Genomic DNA, 17952 nt, shown 5'->3' on the forward strand with positions numbered 1-17952 from the left:
TAATTTACTTTGGCTTGGGGGTTCAAAAGTACTTACCGGTTTAAGAATATTTGTTAACAATTGTTTTATTCCCTAAACCTTTTCTTTGACACCAAACTCAGTATTGCTCTAAATGGACCAGTGATTTATTAATGTCCACAGTGTCCTAGTTATTTAATTCACCTCAGGGTGTAGGAAGTGTATGTGTTCCATTCCAAATGGGTATTTGCTGATTTATACTGAAATATATTTTTCTTACATATATTTACTCCCTTCTAAAGAAGGCTTATTCAACTGAATGCTAAATTAATAAATCACTGTTTACTCAAGAAACCTTTAGAGTAAGTGTTTATTTGGATACCTATCACTGAGAATCTCTGTTATAACACTACAGCTCACATTGACCCCTCTTGAGATAAGCCTGGCTCCTCAGTCACTCTACCAACTTCTGTAGTACATGCTTATATTCCATAAACATTGTCGCGCCTTGAAACACTTGTGTATAGGAGCGTTATAAATGCCATATCATATCGTACAAAAGGTTGGGTTAACTATTGCCAAGAGGACAAGGCTGGTGCAGTCTCCCACAGGGTACTGCATACAATCTTGCCCAACAAGCAGTGAGAAAGGGTGGGGGCGCACCGTAACCCCTCAGCACTCCACATAGGGTGGTGTGGGCTGATCTCACAAAAGAAAAGCTAAAAAAGATAAAAAGTACTCCTCTAATCTTGAACAATATTTAAGGAAAATAAGAGCCCAAAGGGCTACCAGCAACACTGCACAAAAGGTGATGTGTGCTTCAAAAGTGAAACACAGATGCTGTAAAGTATGGAGGAAAGCAGGACTCCGTAAAGCAAAGTAAAAACATTATGAGCAGGGTTCCCATGGCCAGAGCAAAAAATGAATGAATGAGGGGGGGGGGGGAATACTCCCCTCATTCAGGAGAAAAAGAAAAAGGTCCAGCAAAAACTGCAGGGGGTCTCGCAGGTAGAGAGGATTTGGCATAAAAATTATAAATCGCACTAACACCACGTCTGATTCCGATAGGACACTAGAAAATCAAGTTCACACTTAAATGTGTGAGGTGAGAAGCACAATCGTGGAGAAGGTGATTGCAGCACTATCAGTACAAGGCCGTACTCCTGGTATCTGTAGCGACTTTTAACTGCATCAACTGGCCCCTGATATCCAGTTAGCCAAATTGCAACGGCATCTGACACCAGACCCTGCACAGATAGTCTGGTCTTGGAGACTGTTATTCTTATGGGTGTTCCCTAAATCAACCTTAGTCATTCTAAAGCCACTTGAGTTTTCAGTACTATGTAACATCACTCTCTCTGTATTAGGCATGGCTCCTCTCCCTTGGAAAGATTTCCTGCCTTGAAGGACACCATGGTAAAATTCCAGGACAGTCCATTATCAAATTGATGTAATTCTGCCTTTCAGCTGTTCTCAGTACACTTTATTCCTGAAACCGCATCGGTCACAAGTGGGAAAATGTTTGCTTCTGTTTGGGGAAATTCATTTTTAGTTTTTCCCATGGCCAGTTCAATCCAGGTTCCGCTAGCAGCTCAGTTGGTGCAGGCTGTGTATCTTGATTGTCTTGATGTTGCTTGCCCTTTGGTATTTCGGTCCCGCCTTGTTGCTTCTCCTATTAAGCTTGCATTTTCATGGGTCGATTGTCCCACTTGTTGAGGCCAGTGTTCTGTACAATTGCAACCTCTGATTTAAACTACAAATTCTGGAATGAAACTATTAAGGAGAATGATTGGGTTGTGGGTTGGTTAGAGCAGGGGTAGGTCTGTTCAAGAAACCAAGATATGGACCAGTGTTTTTAAGACCTGTTCTTTTTTTAGCTGATGCAAGTTTTTCAACTGGGAGGCATGCATTTATTGTGCAGTTTTTTATATGTATGATTTTAAATCGTCAAGTGATTTGCTCAAGTCTAACAAATGTATTGTTTTTTGGGGGTTTAATAGCAACTTTTCCAACATTTTCTGTTGGAAATGCTGGCTGATGTCTACTTTTTTAGGATTTACTTAATTGGTAATTTTAGACAAAAAAGGTGAGAAAAAAAACTACATTGCATTTACATATTTCCCTTTTATTGTCCAGCTCCTGCATGTTGGTTTAGTTATGCAATTGATATTTGTGTAAACTGTCATTGTTTCTATGTTGTCTTATCGAAGTGAAGAACTTCATGGTAATTCACTTAGACAAAAACTTTTCATTTTCTCTTTTTTAATGCCCCCCTCTCCACTCCCCTCCCCTTTCACCCTCCCACCATGGCCCCTTTGCTCCTATCCCCTCATATTAAATATATAAATTATCCCCCTCCGACAAAGTTATTTGTCAAAGTGAATTAACACAAGCTAATTCATAGTAATAAAACAAAGGTATTACACTACCATGAAGCCTTTTAAAGATAATTTTCCTGATTTAGTTATTCAGCCAGACACCAGAAAAGTTATTTCTTACAAAGATTTGTTTTCTTTCTTTTACAGACCAACCGTCAAATCAGATTGAATGAATTGTTAAAGGAACATTCAAATACAGCTAACCTAATTGTCATGTGAGTTTACAAATGACTTAGGAGATATTTGATTTGGACAGTTGTACATGTATGTTTAATCACACATGTTTTGGGAACTTACAATATATTGAAAACATTCATTGTGATTTTTAAAATTGGAATTCACTATGCTCCCATCTACAGGTGAAAATGTAACTTGGTGGCGATATGGACAGCACATCCTTGCCCGTCATGCTGTTGGGGAGAATTCTCCTTTCTGTGCTAATTCCCTTCAACCTTAGAGACCCCCAGCTCTTTTTCTGGCCTTAGGACTTTTTAATTTTAACCCTGGAGTGAGTGAGACCTTTTTCTCACTCATGTGTTTGTACCTGATTTGGATTTTGTGTTGTCACTGTTTTTGGGAGTCTGACAAACTCCATAGGCATCTACTTTTTGTATGGTGACACACAGCACCTTCAGTGTCTTTTAGATTTCTCATAAGGTTTAAATACCTTTTCTTGTGTGAACAACAGTTCCCAAGAATAGTAAAGTGAAATTGACTTTACTTACCTTTTCTCTTGGTATGTCCATAGGTCCAGCACACACCATTTTATGTGGAGTGCTGGGGGGGGGGTTACTTCATAGCCCCTTTACCTACTCTCTCATGTAATATTTTTATGGTGCCCTCAGTACATTAAATGGCTGGTGGCAGTGGTTTAATTTTTCCTACCATTGTGCCTTTCTACCACAGGCTGAACCCTCAGCTGCAGTACAGCACCCATGGGTGACCATTTTGTCAAAATGGCCCCCCATTTCTTTTTTTGCCATTTTCTGTTTGTGAGGTCTTTCTTGGGTTGTGCGATGACAGGTTTGATCCCTTTGTTTGTCTTGCCTTTGGCGGGCTTCATCCCTGAAGCCCACCTCTGGCTCAGTGTTTCTGGAAGGACTGGCTTTTATTTATTTAAATTTGTATAGCGCGCAAACAGCCAAAGGGCATTGAGACGCTGTTACATGAAAGGAGCTTAGTTACACCGGCGTCATGGACACCTTTGAAGTCAATACAGTTTGTTGCATACATTAGTTTAGTTACAAACCTTTGGATTCAGTACAGTATAGTTACACACATTAGCCAATTTTGCATTTTAGACATTTAGTAACGTATGAAACGGGTGGTAGAATTTTTTGAGGATTTAGGCAAAGAGTAGTCTTGACTGCTTTGCGGAAGGCAAGGTGTGACTTTTCTGCTCTGAGGGATGGAGGAGAAGGGCATTCCACTGCTGTGCTGCGCTGCAAGGTAGGGGAAGCTAGCTCCACCTGCTCTGACTCTCTTGATCTTGGGAACTGTTAGCATGTTGGAGTAGGGGGTTGTGAGGAGGCAGTTTGGTGTACGCATTTGTGGGTTCATGCAAGGGTCTTGAATAGGACGCGCTCCTTGATGGGTAACCAGTGGGCCTGTTTCCTGGCTGCAGTGATGTGTTCCCTTTTGGGGATGCCTAATGCTGCACAGAGGGCGCTGTTTTGGATAACCTGAAGCTGATCCATGATTTTAGCTGACGTGCCCAGAAGCAGGGAGTTGCAATAGTCCAGTCTTGACCGTGTTATGGCTCTGGCAATGGTCATGCAAATGTCTTTGTGTAGAAAGGGTCTAGCTGCGGTAAGAAGTTTAGCGTGGTAGGCAGCAGCAGAGGTGATGGCATTAATTTCTCTGGACATGGAGAGTTTTGAGTCCAGGTATACTCAACTTGTTTTCACTGATTTGGAGACTGGGATTATGATATCAATAGTGAACTGCCTGAATTGGTAATTGAGGTTCTTTATGGTTTCGGTAGTCCTAATTATGAGCAGCTCAGTTTTGCCACTGTTAAGACAAAGACTATCCAGGGCCATCCAGGCCTGGATAGTCGTGTATATGGAGTTGAGGGTTTCACGTCTGTTTTATAGTCACTTGTTTGTGGGAGGAGGACCTGCGTATCGACCACATAGTATGTGTAGGAGATACCTACCTAGATGTGAGGGAGGGTGCCGAAACTCCCCTGTCCTTTGCATCTAGGAATGCCTGAATGCAACCAGTCCTGATTGGCTGGCTGTACTTTTTAGGACAGCCACCCTGCTGTGATTGACAGCCTGGGCTGTGCATGAATGGAAGAAACCTGCTTAAAAGGTGAGGGTTTTGGGATCAGAGGCAGTCAACCACTGGGAGAAACACCCGGCAAAGAAACCGTGAACGAAGCTTGCTGCAACCTCCTGGACCTTTTGAATTGTCTGGTGAATGCCTGCTGCTGTGCTGAACTCCTTTTTCTCCCGCATGGGGTCTGGCATGGGTTCACATGTTCATGAACATTCCCAGTCATCAGGCTGGAAACCCTCGGGGAAATAAAGAAATCAGTTTCAGTTTAATTTCTGAACTTTCTCCTAACCAATCACTGATCTCTGGCTCATACAGCCCTCAGCCAATGACTGCCCTCTACCTAATCCCCTCCTCAGGCAGCCACCTTCATATTTTTACTGCACGTGTTAGGGAGAATTCTCATAAATGTGCTAATTCCCTTCACCTTAGAGACCCCCAGCAACTTTGCGGGATTTTCAGGACTTGATTTGCTTACTTGGAGAGTGTGAGCCTTTGTTTCCCACGCCCTCATGTATTTTGTTGTTTTACTTGTGTTTTCTTTGGTTATGGAGTTTTGTACAACTTCACAGGCATCATCTTTTCATTTGTGTCACACAGCAGTGACACTGGAAAGCCTTTTAGGCTGTCCCAAGGTTTAAATACCTTCTATGGGATAAACTACTGTTTCCCAGAGAAATTAAAGTGAATTTGACTTTACTAGTCTTTCCAAATTCTTAGACCCAGCACACCCTATCTTACAATAATGTATTGCAGGGGTTACCTAGTATCCCTGCCTAGAAACTCATGTAGCAGTCAAATGCTACCCTTTCCTCTCGAGATGACTGGTGGCGGTGGTTTTACAATGAACTACCATAATTTTTCCTGACCGAACACCGGTAATGAAAAATCGGGGGAGCCATGTTTTTCAAGATGGTGTCTGAGCCCCCTTTGTTTAAACAGGTCCCGTTCTTTTTTTGCCATTTCTTTTTGGAAAGGTCCTTCTAGAGTTCGTTTCTGCGCTGCAAAACAGGTGTGGTCCCTTTGTTCTTACGCCTTTGGTGGGCTTCAGGACTGAAGACCACCTCTGGCGCCCGAGTGTCTGGGGTGGGCAGGAAGGGAGGGAGGTGCCCGAAACTACATGTGCTTAGTCTCCTAGGAAACCCAAATGCACTCTGGCGTGATTGGCGGGCTGACTGTCCGGCAAGGACAGCTACCCCACTGGGTGACTGACAGCTAGGCTGGAATGAATGGGAGAGAACTGAATAAAAGGCAAGGCTTTTGGCTTGGAAGGCAGAGTCTACCACTGGACGAAGGAACCGAAGAAGAGCTTGAAGAGAATGCCTGCTGCAACTCCTGGACCATTGGTTTGCCCGGTGAAGCCCTTCTGATGTTCTGAAACTCCAAATTCGTATCGACCGAGAAGCCCCTGCAAGGACGACTTCTCCCTTTTGAGTTGGTGGGACCAATCAACTCCAAAGTAAGCCACCTTGGCATCTTCTTGGACCTGGTTGAATTTCCAGAGTTGCTGCTGGAAACCGAATAGCCAGGGAGAGGAACACCAGATTGTATGTGTTGCTTTTAAGTTGGCCAAGAGCTCTAGGAAGAGTCTTTGGACTCCCAGGAAGCAGGACTGACTGAGCCTAAGGCCCCTCAATGGAGTGCGGGACCCCAGAAGTAAGGAAAGTCCATCTCAACAGCCAGAATCCGCGGTGTTGCTATTTGCGGTAGTCACGAGCGGTGACCGTCCGATTGCAGTGCAGGAGTACCCAGAAGTCCTCCCTCTTGTCCCCACGACCGAGGCCCAGGACCAGTGAGATCTGCAGAGCTGCACGGGAACAGGAGTCCTCTGCTGCACTTTTTCTTCAATACAAAGGTACTGTAAAGTCTGAGAGAACTTACCTCTCATTGTAGAGTTGGTTGCTGCTTCTACTACACACAAGTCTAAACAGCTTGTGGCCCTACATTGATTCATTCTTTTCTTCAAAGACTTCTAAAACATTATGCAAAGACTTTTCTACTTACCTACCAGAAGTGCTTCAGCGCATATAAGACTTTTCTCCATTGGCTTTGGCTTTGCCTGTTACGCTGATTGACTCTGCTTAGGGCATCCAGAAGTATTTGCCTGCTTAAGAATATTTATGGTCTCTTGTTTGTTCAAATAACCTTTTCCTTTAACCAATTTCTAAAAGTATTCTAAATGCAAACAGTAAGGTATTCATGTCCCCAGCACCCTAACTATTGAAGTCACCTGAGGGTGTAGGTTGTGACTGTGGGCCATCCCAAAAGGGTCTTTACTGATTTAGGAACTAAGTGTATAGTTTTGAAGTGTATTTGTGTGTTGCTTTTAAATTGCTCCCTTCTGAAGAAGGCTTATTCTAACTGACTGATAAATTAATAATTGTTTATTCAAGAAACCTTGTGTGTAAGTGTAAGAATCTCTAACTCCCCCACATCTCACATTGACGCCTCTTGAGGTAAGCCTGGCTGCTCAGCCACACTAACAACCTTTGTAGTACAGATTTATACCAAAGGTTGGGTTCCTATTGCCAGGAGGTCAGGGTTGTTGTAGTGCACCCAAAGGGTACTGCAAACAATCTTGCCTAACAGCCTTCCAGACATCCTCCCTCTTGTCCCCATGACTGAGGTTCAGGAACAAGGGTCTGCACTGCTGTAGCAAGACAGAATCCAGCTGGACCACTCTTCTTCAAAACAGAGGTACTGTTTAGGCTTTGGGTACTTCTCCAGCATGGGGTCTGGCATGGATTCACATGCTCATGAATATTCCCCGTCATCGGGCCGGGAATCCTCGGTATAGAAAAAATCAGTATCAGTTTCGTTTCTGATCTGTCTTTCTCAGTAGTAACCAATCACTGGTCTCTGGGTCATACTGCCCCCAGCCAATGACTGCCCTTTCCCTAAGCCCCGCCCCTGGCAGCCATCCTCAGATTTTTACTGCACGTTCAAGTGTTGGGAGTCGTCGTGCTTAGCTCTCGAGCTTTTGCTGCGTTTTCACGCTTTTTCAGGAGATTTTCTAATTTTTTCAGTTAAATAGAGCCTCAAGTTCTACCGTTTGTACTTCCGATCAACGGAGATCCGTTTCGGAGTTTCTACGCCCCTCAAGGGTGACGATTTCGTCGAGTTATGCTTTTGGAGGATTCCAGAAGTTCCGAGGCCTATCCCGGACATGGCCCAGGATAAAGGGAGCTCGACGCCCGGGAAGCTATTCAGGACCTGCCCTGGATGCCAGCTTCAGAACTTTTTCAAGGAGGACGAACATTCGTTATGCCTCTACTGTCTCCATGAGGACAAGACGCACAAGGAAAAGGACTGCGCGTTTTGTGGGAACATGTCGAAGTGGACCATGAAGGATCGCCACCTCCGTCTCGCCACCTCAGTCTCGCCAACTGGCTGGAAAGGAAGAGCCCGCCAGGCAAGAAGAAGTCCGAGCGGTCTTCTAAGTCCTGTGAGGGTGCTCCGGCGACGGGGGCCCAACAAAAGGCTTAGCACCGCGAGTCCACGGGCACCGGGAGCGCCGAACGGTCGGGCTCCTTGGCTACCAGGCAGGGCGCACCCTCCCTGGCGCCATCAACCACGAGCCAACGCTCTGGCTCGGCTAAGAGGAAGTCCGAGAACCCGGCAAAGCTTCTGGAGAGGCCCCGGTCGATCTCAAAGATTCCGGCAGAGGGGGAGCGAGGCTCGGACCCTCCCCCTAAGGTGAAGGCCCCAGGCATACAGAAGGTGACGTTGGCCTTAATTCACCCTGCTAAGACCTCGATTGAGGATGTCGCAGCGGCCCTGGCTCAGCCTGTGGAGGCTACGCCAGTGGAGGCGCCCTCAGGTACCAGAGTCTCCCTGCCACCGCGGAGGGAGTCGTCTTTCAGGCCCATCGAGAAGACCCCCACGAAGTCCTTGTTGGAAAGGGGGGGGTGGTGGCCGTCATGGATACGGACACGGCCTCTGAAGAGGAGCTCATCCAAGTCGTGGAGGAGGCCCAGCCCATCGGGAGGGATCCCGACGAGGGCGATGGTGACGCAGACGAGGCTCCTCAAGAGCCCTCGCTCCTGTCGTTTCCGGCGCCGCAGGACACCTCGGTGGCCATTTTGTCAGCCATCCAGTCCTTCTGCTCGGAGATAAGGACTAGGTTGCCCCTTCCCAACGACGGGGGTGCCTGAGCCAGACCCGACTGAGGAACCGGAGCCAGGACCTTCGGGGAGCCCACCGCTTAAGAGGATGAGGACGCATCCTAGGCCTCCTCTCCCGCCTTCTCTGCCTTCCCCCCGGTCCACTACCCACCGGGATGATACAGGCATGGACACGACTACGGCGGTACGGATGACGACGGGACGTGTCCCCCGTCACCCACTGCCCGGGCGTCCCCGCCCGACGAGATTGGATCCTTCCATGCAATGATCTCCAGGGCATCCGAGCTCTTCCAGCTCTGCCCCGAGGAAAAGGAGGGGTTCCTTTACCAGCAGCGCGAGGCTAAAAGGAAGATGGTCCTCGCCGTACCGCTTCTTGATGACATCTGGGATGAGGGGCTCGCCCTCCTCAAGAACCCTGCCATGGCTCCTGCGAAGAGGGACCGGTACGAGAAGAAGTACCGGGTCCCCGACGCTGCCCCCTTGTGCCTTAGGGTGCAACCTACCCCGGACTCGGTCGTTTCGGCGGTGGCCAAGAAGAAAGCGGGGGGGCATCGGCCTCGACTTCAACCTCCACTCCAGACGGCGAGGGTAGGAAGCTGGATGCGATGGGACGACGGGTCATCTCATCTGCAGTGACGACCATCAAGGCGGCCAACGCCCTGGCCATCGTTGGACCGCTACGACAGGGAGTTGTGGTTCAAGATCGCCCCTCTGTTGGAGTTCCTTCCGGATGCCAAGAGGGCTGAGGCCCTGGAAATCTTGCAGGAAGGTGAGATTGCCTCGGACCACGCCATTACGGTGGCTACGGACATCGCTGACACCGGTTTCCGTCAGTTGGGCAACAGCGTTTGCCTGAGACGACGAGGATGGCTCAAGGCGACGGATTTCCGCCAGGACGTTCAGACCAAGGTTTTGGACATGCCCTTCGATGGGAACAACCTTTTTGGCAAGGCGGTTGATGAATCCCTTCAGGCGATCAAGACGGACACGGAGACGGCCCGTGCACTGGGTGTGCTCCAACAGCGACGGCCGTCCTTTCGGAGCTCCAGAGGCAGACAGGGTGCCTCCAAGGGAGCCGGCAGCAGTTCCTCTACTTACCGTTAAGCGGCAAGGTCTTCGTCGCAGGAGGGGCCTACAGGGGACTCGGCAAGTCAGGTGGATCCCGCCGTCGTCGCCAAGGTGGTCAAGGAGGCAAAGCGGCCTCCAAGCAAGATTGAACCGTCCGTCGGGTCGGGCCCCCGCCGAAGCACCCCAGTGCGAGGCCGGCTAACGAAGTTCGTCGGCGTGTGGGAGTCCATCTCCACTGACCGTTGGGTGCTGGACGCCCTGGCCCTGGGGCACGCCCTCGAGTTCCAGAAGAGGTGCCCCTGCATTCCTCCCGTGGCCAGGAAGGAAAATCACGTCCCTCAACTGCTGTTGGAAGTACGGGCGATGCTCAGGAAAGGTGCCATCGAGCTCGTCCCGAAGAGGCTTCGGGGCTCCGGAGTTTACTCAAGATATGTCCTTGTGAAGAAGACAGGAGGATGGCGTCCCATTCTGGACATGTGATGACTAAACAAATGCATCAAGGCACAGAAGTTCCGGATGGTCACCCGCCAGCACGTGCTGGGACAGCTTGAGGAGGGCGATTTCCTGTCGTCGTTGGACTTGGAGGATGCTTACTTCCACATCCCTATTCTAAAGAGGCACCGAAAGTTCCTCAGGTTCGTGGTCAAAGGGCGGCACTACCAGTACAAGGCCCTCCCGTTTGGATTAAAATCGGCGCCCAGGCTGTTCACCTAGCGCCAGTGGCGGCGAGGCTGTGCCTACAGGGGATCCACGTCTACCCCTACCTTGACGACTAGCTCATACGGGCAAGGGAGCTCGCCGTGGAACACACTGCGAAGTCCGTCCAGCTGCTCACGGACCTGGGGTTCTCCATCAACTTTCCAAAATCCCACCTGGTCCCGTCGCAGGTCGCCCTGTTTCTGGGAGCACAGCTCGACATAGTGGCGCGGCGGGCCTCACCGTCGGAGGAAAGGATAAGGACCATCCTAGGAAAGGTGCAACGTCTACTGGCCACGGACGTGGCCAGAGTGAGGTCTATCAAGTCCCTCCTCGGAATGATGTCCTCCTGCATTTATCTGGTGCCCCACTGCAGACTCCGGATGCAGCCCTTGCAAGAATTCCTCGACGCCCACTGGATCCAGACGACAGGCAGCTTCGAGGACAGGATCCTGCTCGACGAAGCGTTCCGTCAGGCGATACGATGGTGGGGTGTCCGCGCTCATCTGACAGCAGGAACAGGCTTCCTAGCTCCGGCTCACCAGGTGACGGTGACGACGGATGCCTCCCTGGAAGGTTGGGAAGCGCACACCGGGGGTCTCCACGCGAGAGGCCTTTGGTGCTCGGAGGAGAAGGCTCTCCACATCAACATCTTGGAGCTCCGCGCAGTGTTCTGGGCCCTCAGGTCCTTCCTTCCGTCCCTCAAGGGCAAGGTGGTGAGGATCTTCACCGACAACACCACCACGATGTTTTACATTCGGAAGCAGGGCGGAACCAGATCCCCTGCCCTGTCCAAGGAAGCCCAGGATCTGTGGCATTGGGCCGTCGCCCAAGGGATGTTTCTGGTACCCTTTCATCTGGCAGGGATAAAAAACACCATCGCCGACTCACTCAGCAGAGAGCTGCGCTCGTGCCACGAGTGGGAGCTGCGCCAGGATCAAGTGGACCGACTCTTCCGACGATGGGGCGAACCCCAGATCGAGCTCTTCGCAACGGCGGCGAACTCAAAGTGCCGGAGGTTCGCCAGCAGGTTTCACCAACCGAGGAGCATGGGCGATGCTTTCTCGTTCCCCTGGGACGGCCTGTTCCTATATGCGTTCCCTCCGTTGCCGTTGCTGCTCCGACTCATCAACCAGCTCAAGAGGTCCCGGTGCAGGATGATCCTCGTCGCACCGGCGTGGCCGAGGCAGATCTGGTTCCCGGACCTTCTGGACTTGTCGGCGTCCCTACCGGTCAAGCTGCCGACGGACACAGATCTTCTTTCCAGAGAGGGAGGCGCCATCCTTCATCACGACCCGGAGTCGCTGAACTTGCAGGCCTGGCTCCTGCAGCACTAGAGTTTGGAGGGTACGATATCCCGGCTGACTGCAGAGAGGTCCTCTCAAAGGCCAGCGCGTCCCCAACTCTCAAGTGCTACGGACATAAGTGTAAGAGGTTCTCTGTCTGGTGCCGTGCACAGAAGATTAACCCTCTGCGGATTACGGCCCCTCAAGTATTGCCGTACCTACTGTCTTTGGCCAAGGCTGGCCTATCTCACGCTTCCATCAAGGTACATCTGGCTGCCGTCTCACGTTACACCAGAACTACAGGACGGGCGTCCTTGTGGTCTCATCGTCTGGTGAAGGAATTTATGAAAGGACTGTTCCGATCGTTCCCGCCGGTGAAGGCCCCGGCCCCTGCGTGGGAGCTCAACGTGGTGCTAACTAGGCTCATGGGGGGGCCCCATTCGAGCCTATGCATTCAGTGCCGTGGAAGTTTCTGTCATGGAAGACAGCATTCCTCGTGGCCATCACCTCTGCACGAGTGGGAGAGATCCAGGCCCTGTCTTGCAAGCCTCCATACTTGACTTTTCATGACACAAGGGTGGTGCTGAGGACGCACCCTTCTTTCATGCCCAAGGTGCCATCGGACTTCCACCTCAACGAGCCATTGGTGTTGCCAGTTTTCTTCCCGTCGCCTTTGTCGCCGGCTGAGAGGACTCTGCACTCGCTGGATGTAGCTAGAGCGCTGAAGTTCTACGTGGACCGCACAAAGAGTTTTCGGAAGACATCACAGCTGTTTGTGAACTTTGGACCTGTGAATCAAGGGAAGGCTCTCTCGAAGACTTCCAATTCCAGATGGCTCTCCGGCTGCATCATGCACTGTCACCGGTTGGCAAATCGACCGTTGCCAGGCCGTCTGAGGGCCCATTCAACCAGAGCGATCGCTGCTACTACGGCGTTCCTGTCGGGTGTGCCCCTGCCGGACATCTGCAGGGCTGCTACATGGAGGTCGACGCACACCTTCACGAGATTCTACTGCGTCGACTGGGATTCCAGGGAGGAGTCCAAAGTCAGCCAAGCAGTGCTGCACAACCTGTTCACCTGAAGGTGGGCCTGGTGAGGAGGTAAGAGTGTTTAATGTCAGTTTATGTAATGCTTAATGTTGAGCCTTTGCCACCTCCCATGGTTGTGCATTTGTGTACTGCTATGTATTCTTATATTCATGAGCATGTGAATCCATGCCAGACCCTATGCTGGAGAAGGAACGAGTTACTTACCTGTAACTGTTGTTCTCCAGCATGGGTCTGGCATGGATTCACATGCGAACCCTCCCTCCTACCCCTCTGCGGCTCTTCACTTGGTCATACTGCCACTTTACGTGCCACCAAATCTGAAGATGGCTGCCAGGGGAGGGGCTTAGGGAGAGTGCAGTCATTGGCTGGGGGCACTATGACCCAGAGATCAGTGATTGGTTACTACTAAGAAAGACAGATCAGAAACGACACTGACACTGATGCTGATTTTTTCTTTACCGAGGATTCCCGGCCTGACGACTGGGAATATTCATGAGCATGTGAATCCATGCCAGACCCATGCTGGAGAACAACAGTTACAGGTAAGTAACTTATTCCATCTCCTTGGATATAGTGGCCTAGTAGGAGATCATTTTAAGTGCTCAAATCCATCGGTCATTACATGATCAACTGGTTTCCAGCGACTCCTGCAACTCTCCACGCTTCTGTAATATTGTCTCCGTTTGGCAGGTTTACACATGGCAAACCTTTGGGCCCAACCCTGGAGCCTTACTTTATCTGCTGAGAATGCTCGACACCTTCCCACAAGAAAAAAGCATGCCCCCAGCACATGGGGCGAGATCCAGTGCTTCCAAGAAAGGTCTGGTCGCACAATAGTCAAGTCTCATCAAGGGGTTAATTATGGTAGTCTCTTTGATCACTATTGTGATGGATTTCTAAAATCAGCCATGGGCAGGGTTTGGGGGTGCCAGCCCATTATGATGAACCGAGAAGACACTGAGTTTAGCCAAAAGCAATCAAAGTATGGTAGCAGAGTGTCGAGGCTTATTTTTAGGAAGGGTGTGGGAGTGGCTAAGGCTGCAATAGGTCCATGCAGAGCAACTTCAGTAATTCTATTTTGACAGTTAAGTGTTCAAATCTATAATAGTATATTCGGCCTTTAACATACACAGTAAGCTTGTAAAACGAGTCAAATATTGTCACACCAGCACTATACAACAGACATGTACATTCACCCTTAGGAGAAATAGAATAGCATTTGATACAATGACCAGTGAAACACAGGTAGGTACTCAGATGCATTATAAATAGAACACTTTAGGATAATCATGGAACAGCTTCCCTATCTCTTAAAGTCCAACCATACATGGTTTGAAGCCAACTGACCGAATGTCACTGTTCCATAGTACAAACTTCAGAGGTAGTTTTATGAAGAAATTGGCGATTCCAGTGGTTGTGATTAATAGGAGATAAATAAGTAGATAAAGTGCAGGAACGCAAAGTCAATCAATCCCAGTCCTCAATATAGTTGTAAGAAGGGATCCTTGACCAGGCCTCCACGAACCAGTCAGGGAAGAGTGATTTCGGCTCTGGACTTTATGCCCATGTAACCCTATGGAGGGTGTGGGGTGGGGAAGAAAGAGGTAGGCTAACTTACCCCATAAATTGGATTTCTCCAGAGCCCACTGTGCTGTTCTAGGATCCATTGGGGGAGAGGGGGACTCACTCTTCTGTGCTTGGTCCTGTCGAGGAAAGGCACCAGGGGTTGTGGGGGCAGAGGTCACTTTCAGATGTGGGATTTAGTTTGTCGGTCAATTTGCTTAGGAATGTGTTCCATTCACTTTCCAGTAGAACACCCAAAGGAGGGGCAGTCCACCTCGGGACACCTCCAGGGATCGAAGGAGTGTTGTAATGGGAGTCACAACGGTCAGGCGCACCAGCAATCTTCAATGAACGAACAAAGAAGTGGGCCACGGCTTCCATTTGTGCAAGAAGGCTGTAAATGCTAGAGAAAAGTTATAAGGATGCACTCTGAACAGTGACTGTAGCAGCGAGGTAGCCCAGGAGAGAACTAGTCAGTCCACCGGATGTCCAAGGATATTTCTGAAGGTGAGGATCCTGGAGCACTTGTTGTGACTGGTTGATCGCACTGGTCGAACCTCAACAAGGGTCGTCTTGCTATCATGACAGAGGAGCCTGGACTTCACTGATAGAGCACTGAAGTTGATGCTGGTCAGCTTTTTGGGTCGTCAGCGGGTTGCTGTCTTCGTAGAGGTCTTGGTTCCAATGATGATCTGTTGAATAGCTGCAGGAGCCCTCCTTGTTTCCAGGATTTGGGCTGTGAGCATGGACAAACCCACAAATGGTAAGCTTCCTGCCTGCCTGCACTGTTTGCTAGGAAATTCCAATTTTTGCTCGATAAAGCCTGTGTGCTCTTTCGTCTCTTCATCCTGCAAACTGGGATCCTTTTGTCGACGTCTTTCAACGCCCCTCAAGGGCAGAATCGTCGAGTTTTTTGTTGGAAGATTCCAGAAGGCCATCGGGCCTACACTGCATGCCGGACCATGTTGGAGGAGAAGGACGGGGGTTCCCTCTTCAGGCTCTGCACCAGCTGCGGTTTGAGGAATGTGTTTGTGGAGGGCAAGCATTCCCAGTGCCTTTGTCTTCATCTGCACAAGGAGGATTGCGAGATCTGTCGTGGCTTTACCAAGTGCACCATCAAGGATCGGCACAGCAGATTGGCGGTGTGGCTCAACGCCTAGACATCTACCCCGTGTGGCTCGCAGGGGCATGCCTTACCCAGATCCGGCCAGGTTGAGCGAGCTTCTACGTCCTTTGTGGGCACTCCATCCGTGGGGGCCCAAGACCAGGCCAAGCACTGCATTTCCGTCATGGTTGCTGCGCAAGCATGCCCCGCGATGGCAGAGCGGGCTCATCTTCTCCATTGGCCTCGGTCTCCAGCCATCGCTACAGTTCTTCGTCGAAGAGGAAGTCAGCTACCCCAGGGAAGCTGTGGGAGAGACCAGAGAAAGCCAAGCCGCAGGGCTTAAGGCGTCGGACCTGCCCGTGAAGACTCGGGTGGCTCAAGCTAAATTGTCCAACTATTGATTTGGTGGTAGCCACCCTTTCTAAGGTGAAAGGGGTGGGCCCGGTCCAGGTCGGTGGTAGCCAGAGTGGCTCTTCCTCCCAGGCGGGAGACTTCAGCCAAACCAGTGGAAAAGACCCAGAGACCGACCCCTCAGGACACCAAAAGGGGGGGGGGGGTGGAAGTACTCCAGGGCACGGATATCTGTTCTTCCGACGAAGAGGACAGGGTTTCTGTCCACAGGGTCCAGGAGGACGTTGCGGACGACGAGGGTAACATTGAGTAAATCTGCGCGATCTGAATGACACCTGGCCTAGTAGGATCGTTGTCTGTCTCCCCTTGTTCCTCCCCTCCCTGCCTCGTCGCGCCTTGAAACACCTGTGTATAGGCGCGTTACAAATGCCATATCATATATCATAAATCGTCGAAGGAGGTAACGACGATGACACAAAGGACGTCAACAAAGGCAGTGGACCTAGCAAGCCTGCTCCCCCAACACCTCCCAGAGATTTTTCTTAGGACATGCTTTCAACTCTCCACACGCTGGTGTTGGAGATGCAGAAGAGGATACCAATGGCACCACCGGCCCCCATTGACACCAGGCCCGCAAAATAAAAGGAAGTGGCACCGCATGCCGCCTCACCAGCCGCCACTCGTACCTTCCCCCCTTATCCCCCCTAAGGATACGGGGACGGACACAGTGACGACTGACGCCGACGACAGCAGCATCTCTCTGCCTCCAAGGGCTTCTCTCCCCCACCCCCCTGACGAAGTGGGTTCATTCCACTCTATGGTCGTCCGCACATCACGCCGGAGGAGATGGAGTGCTTCCTGTATAAACGGCGGGAGGCGAAACGGAAAACCATCCTGGCGGTGCCTCTCCTGGATGACGTCTGGAATGAGGGCCTTGCGCTACTGAAAAACCCTGCCTCAGCGAAAAGAGACCAGCTGGAGAAGAAACACCGGGTGCAGGATTATGCACCCAAGTGTCAGCGGTCACAGCCATCACCAGACTGTGGTCTCGGGGGCTGTGCGGAAGAAGTCATCCAAACCCGTCATCCTCAACCTCCGTTCCCCAGACAGCGAAGGGAAGAAGTTGGACTCTGTGGGTAGAAAGGTCATCTACTCGGCTGCTGCGACGGTCAAGGCGGTGAACGCTTTGCAGTCCTGGCCATGTATGACCGCGAGTTATGGTACAAGATGACCCCGCTACTGGAATTCCTCTGCGACGACCAATTGGTTGAGGTGTTGGAGATCCTTCAGGAGGGTGAGGTGGCGTTGCACCACGCCATCACCGTGGCCCTGGACATTGCGCACACAGGGTTCCGCCAAATGGGGAACAGGGTTTACCTCTGTCATCATGGCTGGTTGAAGGTCACCAACTTTAGGCAGATTGTTCAGACGAGAGTCCTGGACATGCCATTCGACAGGGACAATCTCTTTGGAAAGTCGATGAATCACTACAGGCCATCAATACCGACGCAGACCGCCCGGGCACGCTGCAGCAGTACGTCCATCCTTTCGTTCCTCTGGAGGAAAGTCTGGCAGATAATCGAAAGGTTTTGGCGTAGGAACGTCCTTGTACCACCAACCCTCCCGTTCTATGACCGAGGAGGCCTACAGGGGTCGTTCCAAGGCCTTCGCAGGTGGTCGTCAAGGCTCCCAAGGTGGCACTCAGGCCTCCAAGCAAGATTGAACTGGCCAAGACATTGGGCCTGCACCCCAGTGGGAGGCCGGCTGGCGAACTTAGTCAGCGTGTGGGAAACATCTCCACTGATTGATGGGTGCTGGACGCTGTCGCCCACGGACACACTTTGGCGTTTCAACTAAAGTGTCAGCAATATCACTGGTGGCTCAGCAGGAACAACACATCCCTCAGCTGCAGCTGAAGGTTTGGGCCATGTTAAGTTTTGTTTTTTTTTTAAAAAGAGGGCAATAGAGCTGGTTCCAAAGCGATTATGGGGCTCCCTAGTTTACTCCCGATACTACTTAGTAAAAAAGAAGACTGGGGGCTGGAGGCCCATCCTCTAAAACAACTCAACAAGTACATCAAGTCCCAAAAATTCA

At 50.5% G+C, this 17952-nt stretch overlaps 1 protein-coding gene and 1 long non-coding RNA gene across 3 annotated transcripts in view; one reads left to right on the forward strand and one right to left on the reverse strand.

Annotated features, from left to right (window-relative positions):
• Positions 1-17952, forward strand: part of SLC12A2 (solute carrier family 12 member 2) — a 908845-nt gene that overhangs the window by 844504 nt on the left and 46389 nt on the right. For both annotated transcript variants that reach the window (XM_069625621.1, XM_069625620.1), the window contains one exon: positions 2484-2551. In XM_069625621.1, the coding sequence (XP_069481722.1) occupies positions 2484-2551 (68 nt within the window). The remainder of the gene's footprint in view (positions 1-2483; positions 2552-17952) is intronic.
• LOC138510142 (uncharacterized) overlaps positions 1-17952 on the reverse strand; it is a 240658-nt gene that overhangs the window by 97576 nt on the left and 125130 nt on the right. The window lies entirely within an intron of this gene.

The sequence above is a fragment of the Ambystoma mexicanum genome, chromosome 6p (assembly GCF_040938575.1).
Source record: "Ambystoma mexicanum isolate Mex_15411 chromosome 6p, UKY_AmexF1_1, whole genome shotgun sequence".
NCBI lineage: Eukaryota > Metazoa > Chordata > Amphibia > Caudata > Ambystomatidae > Ambystoma > Ambystoma mexicanum.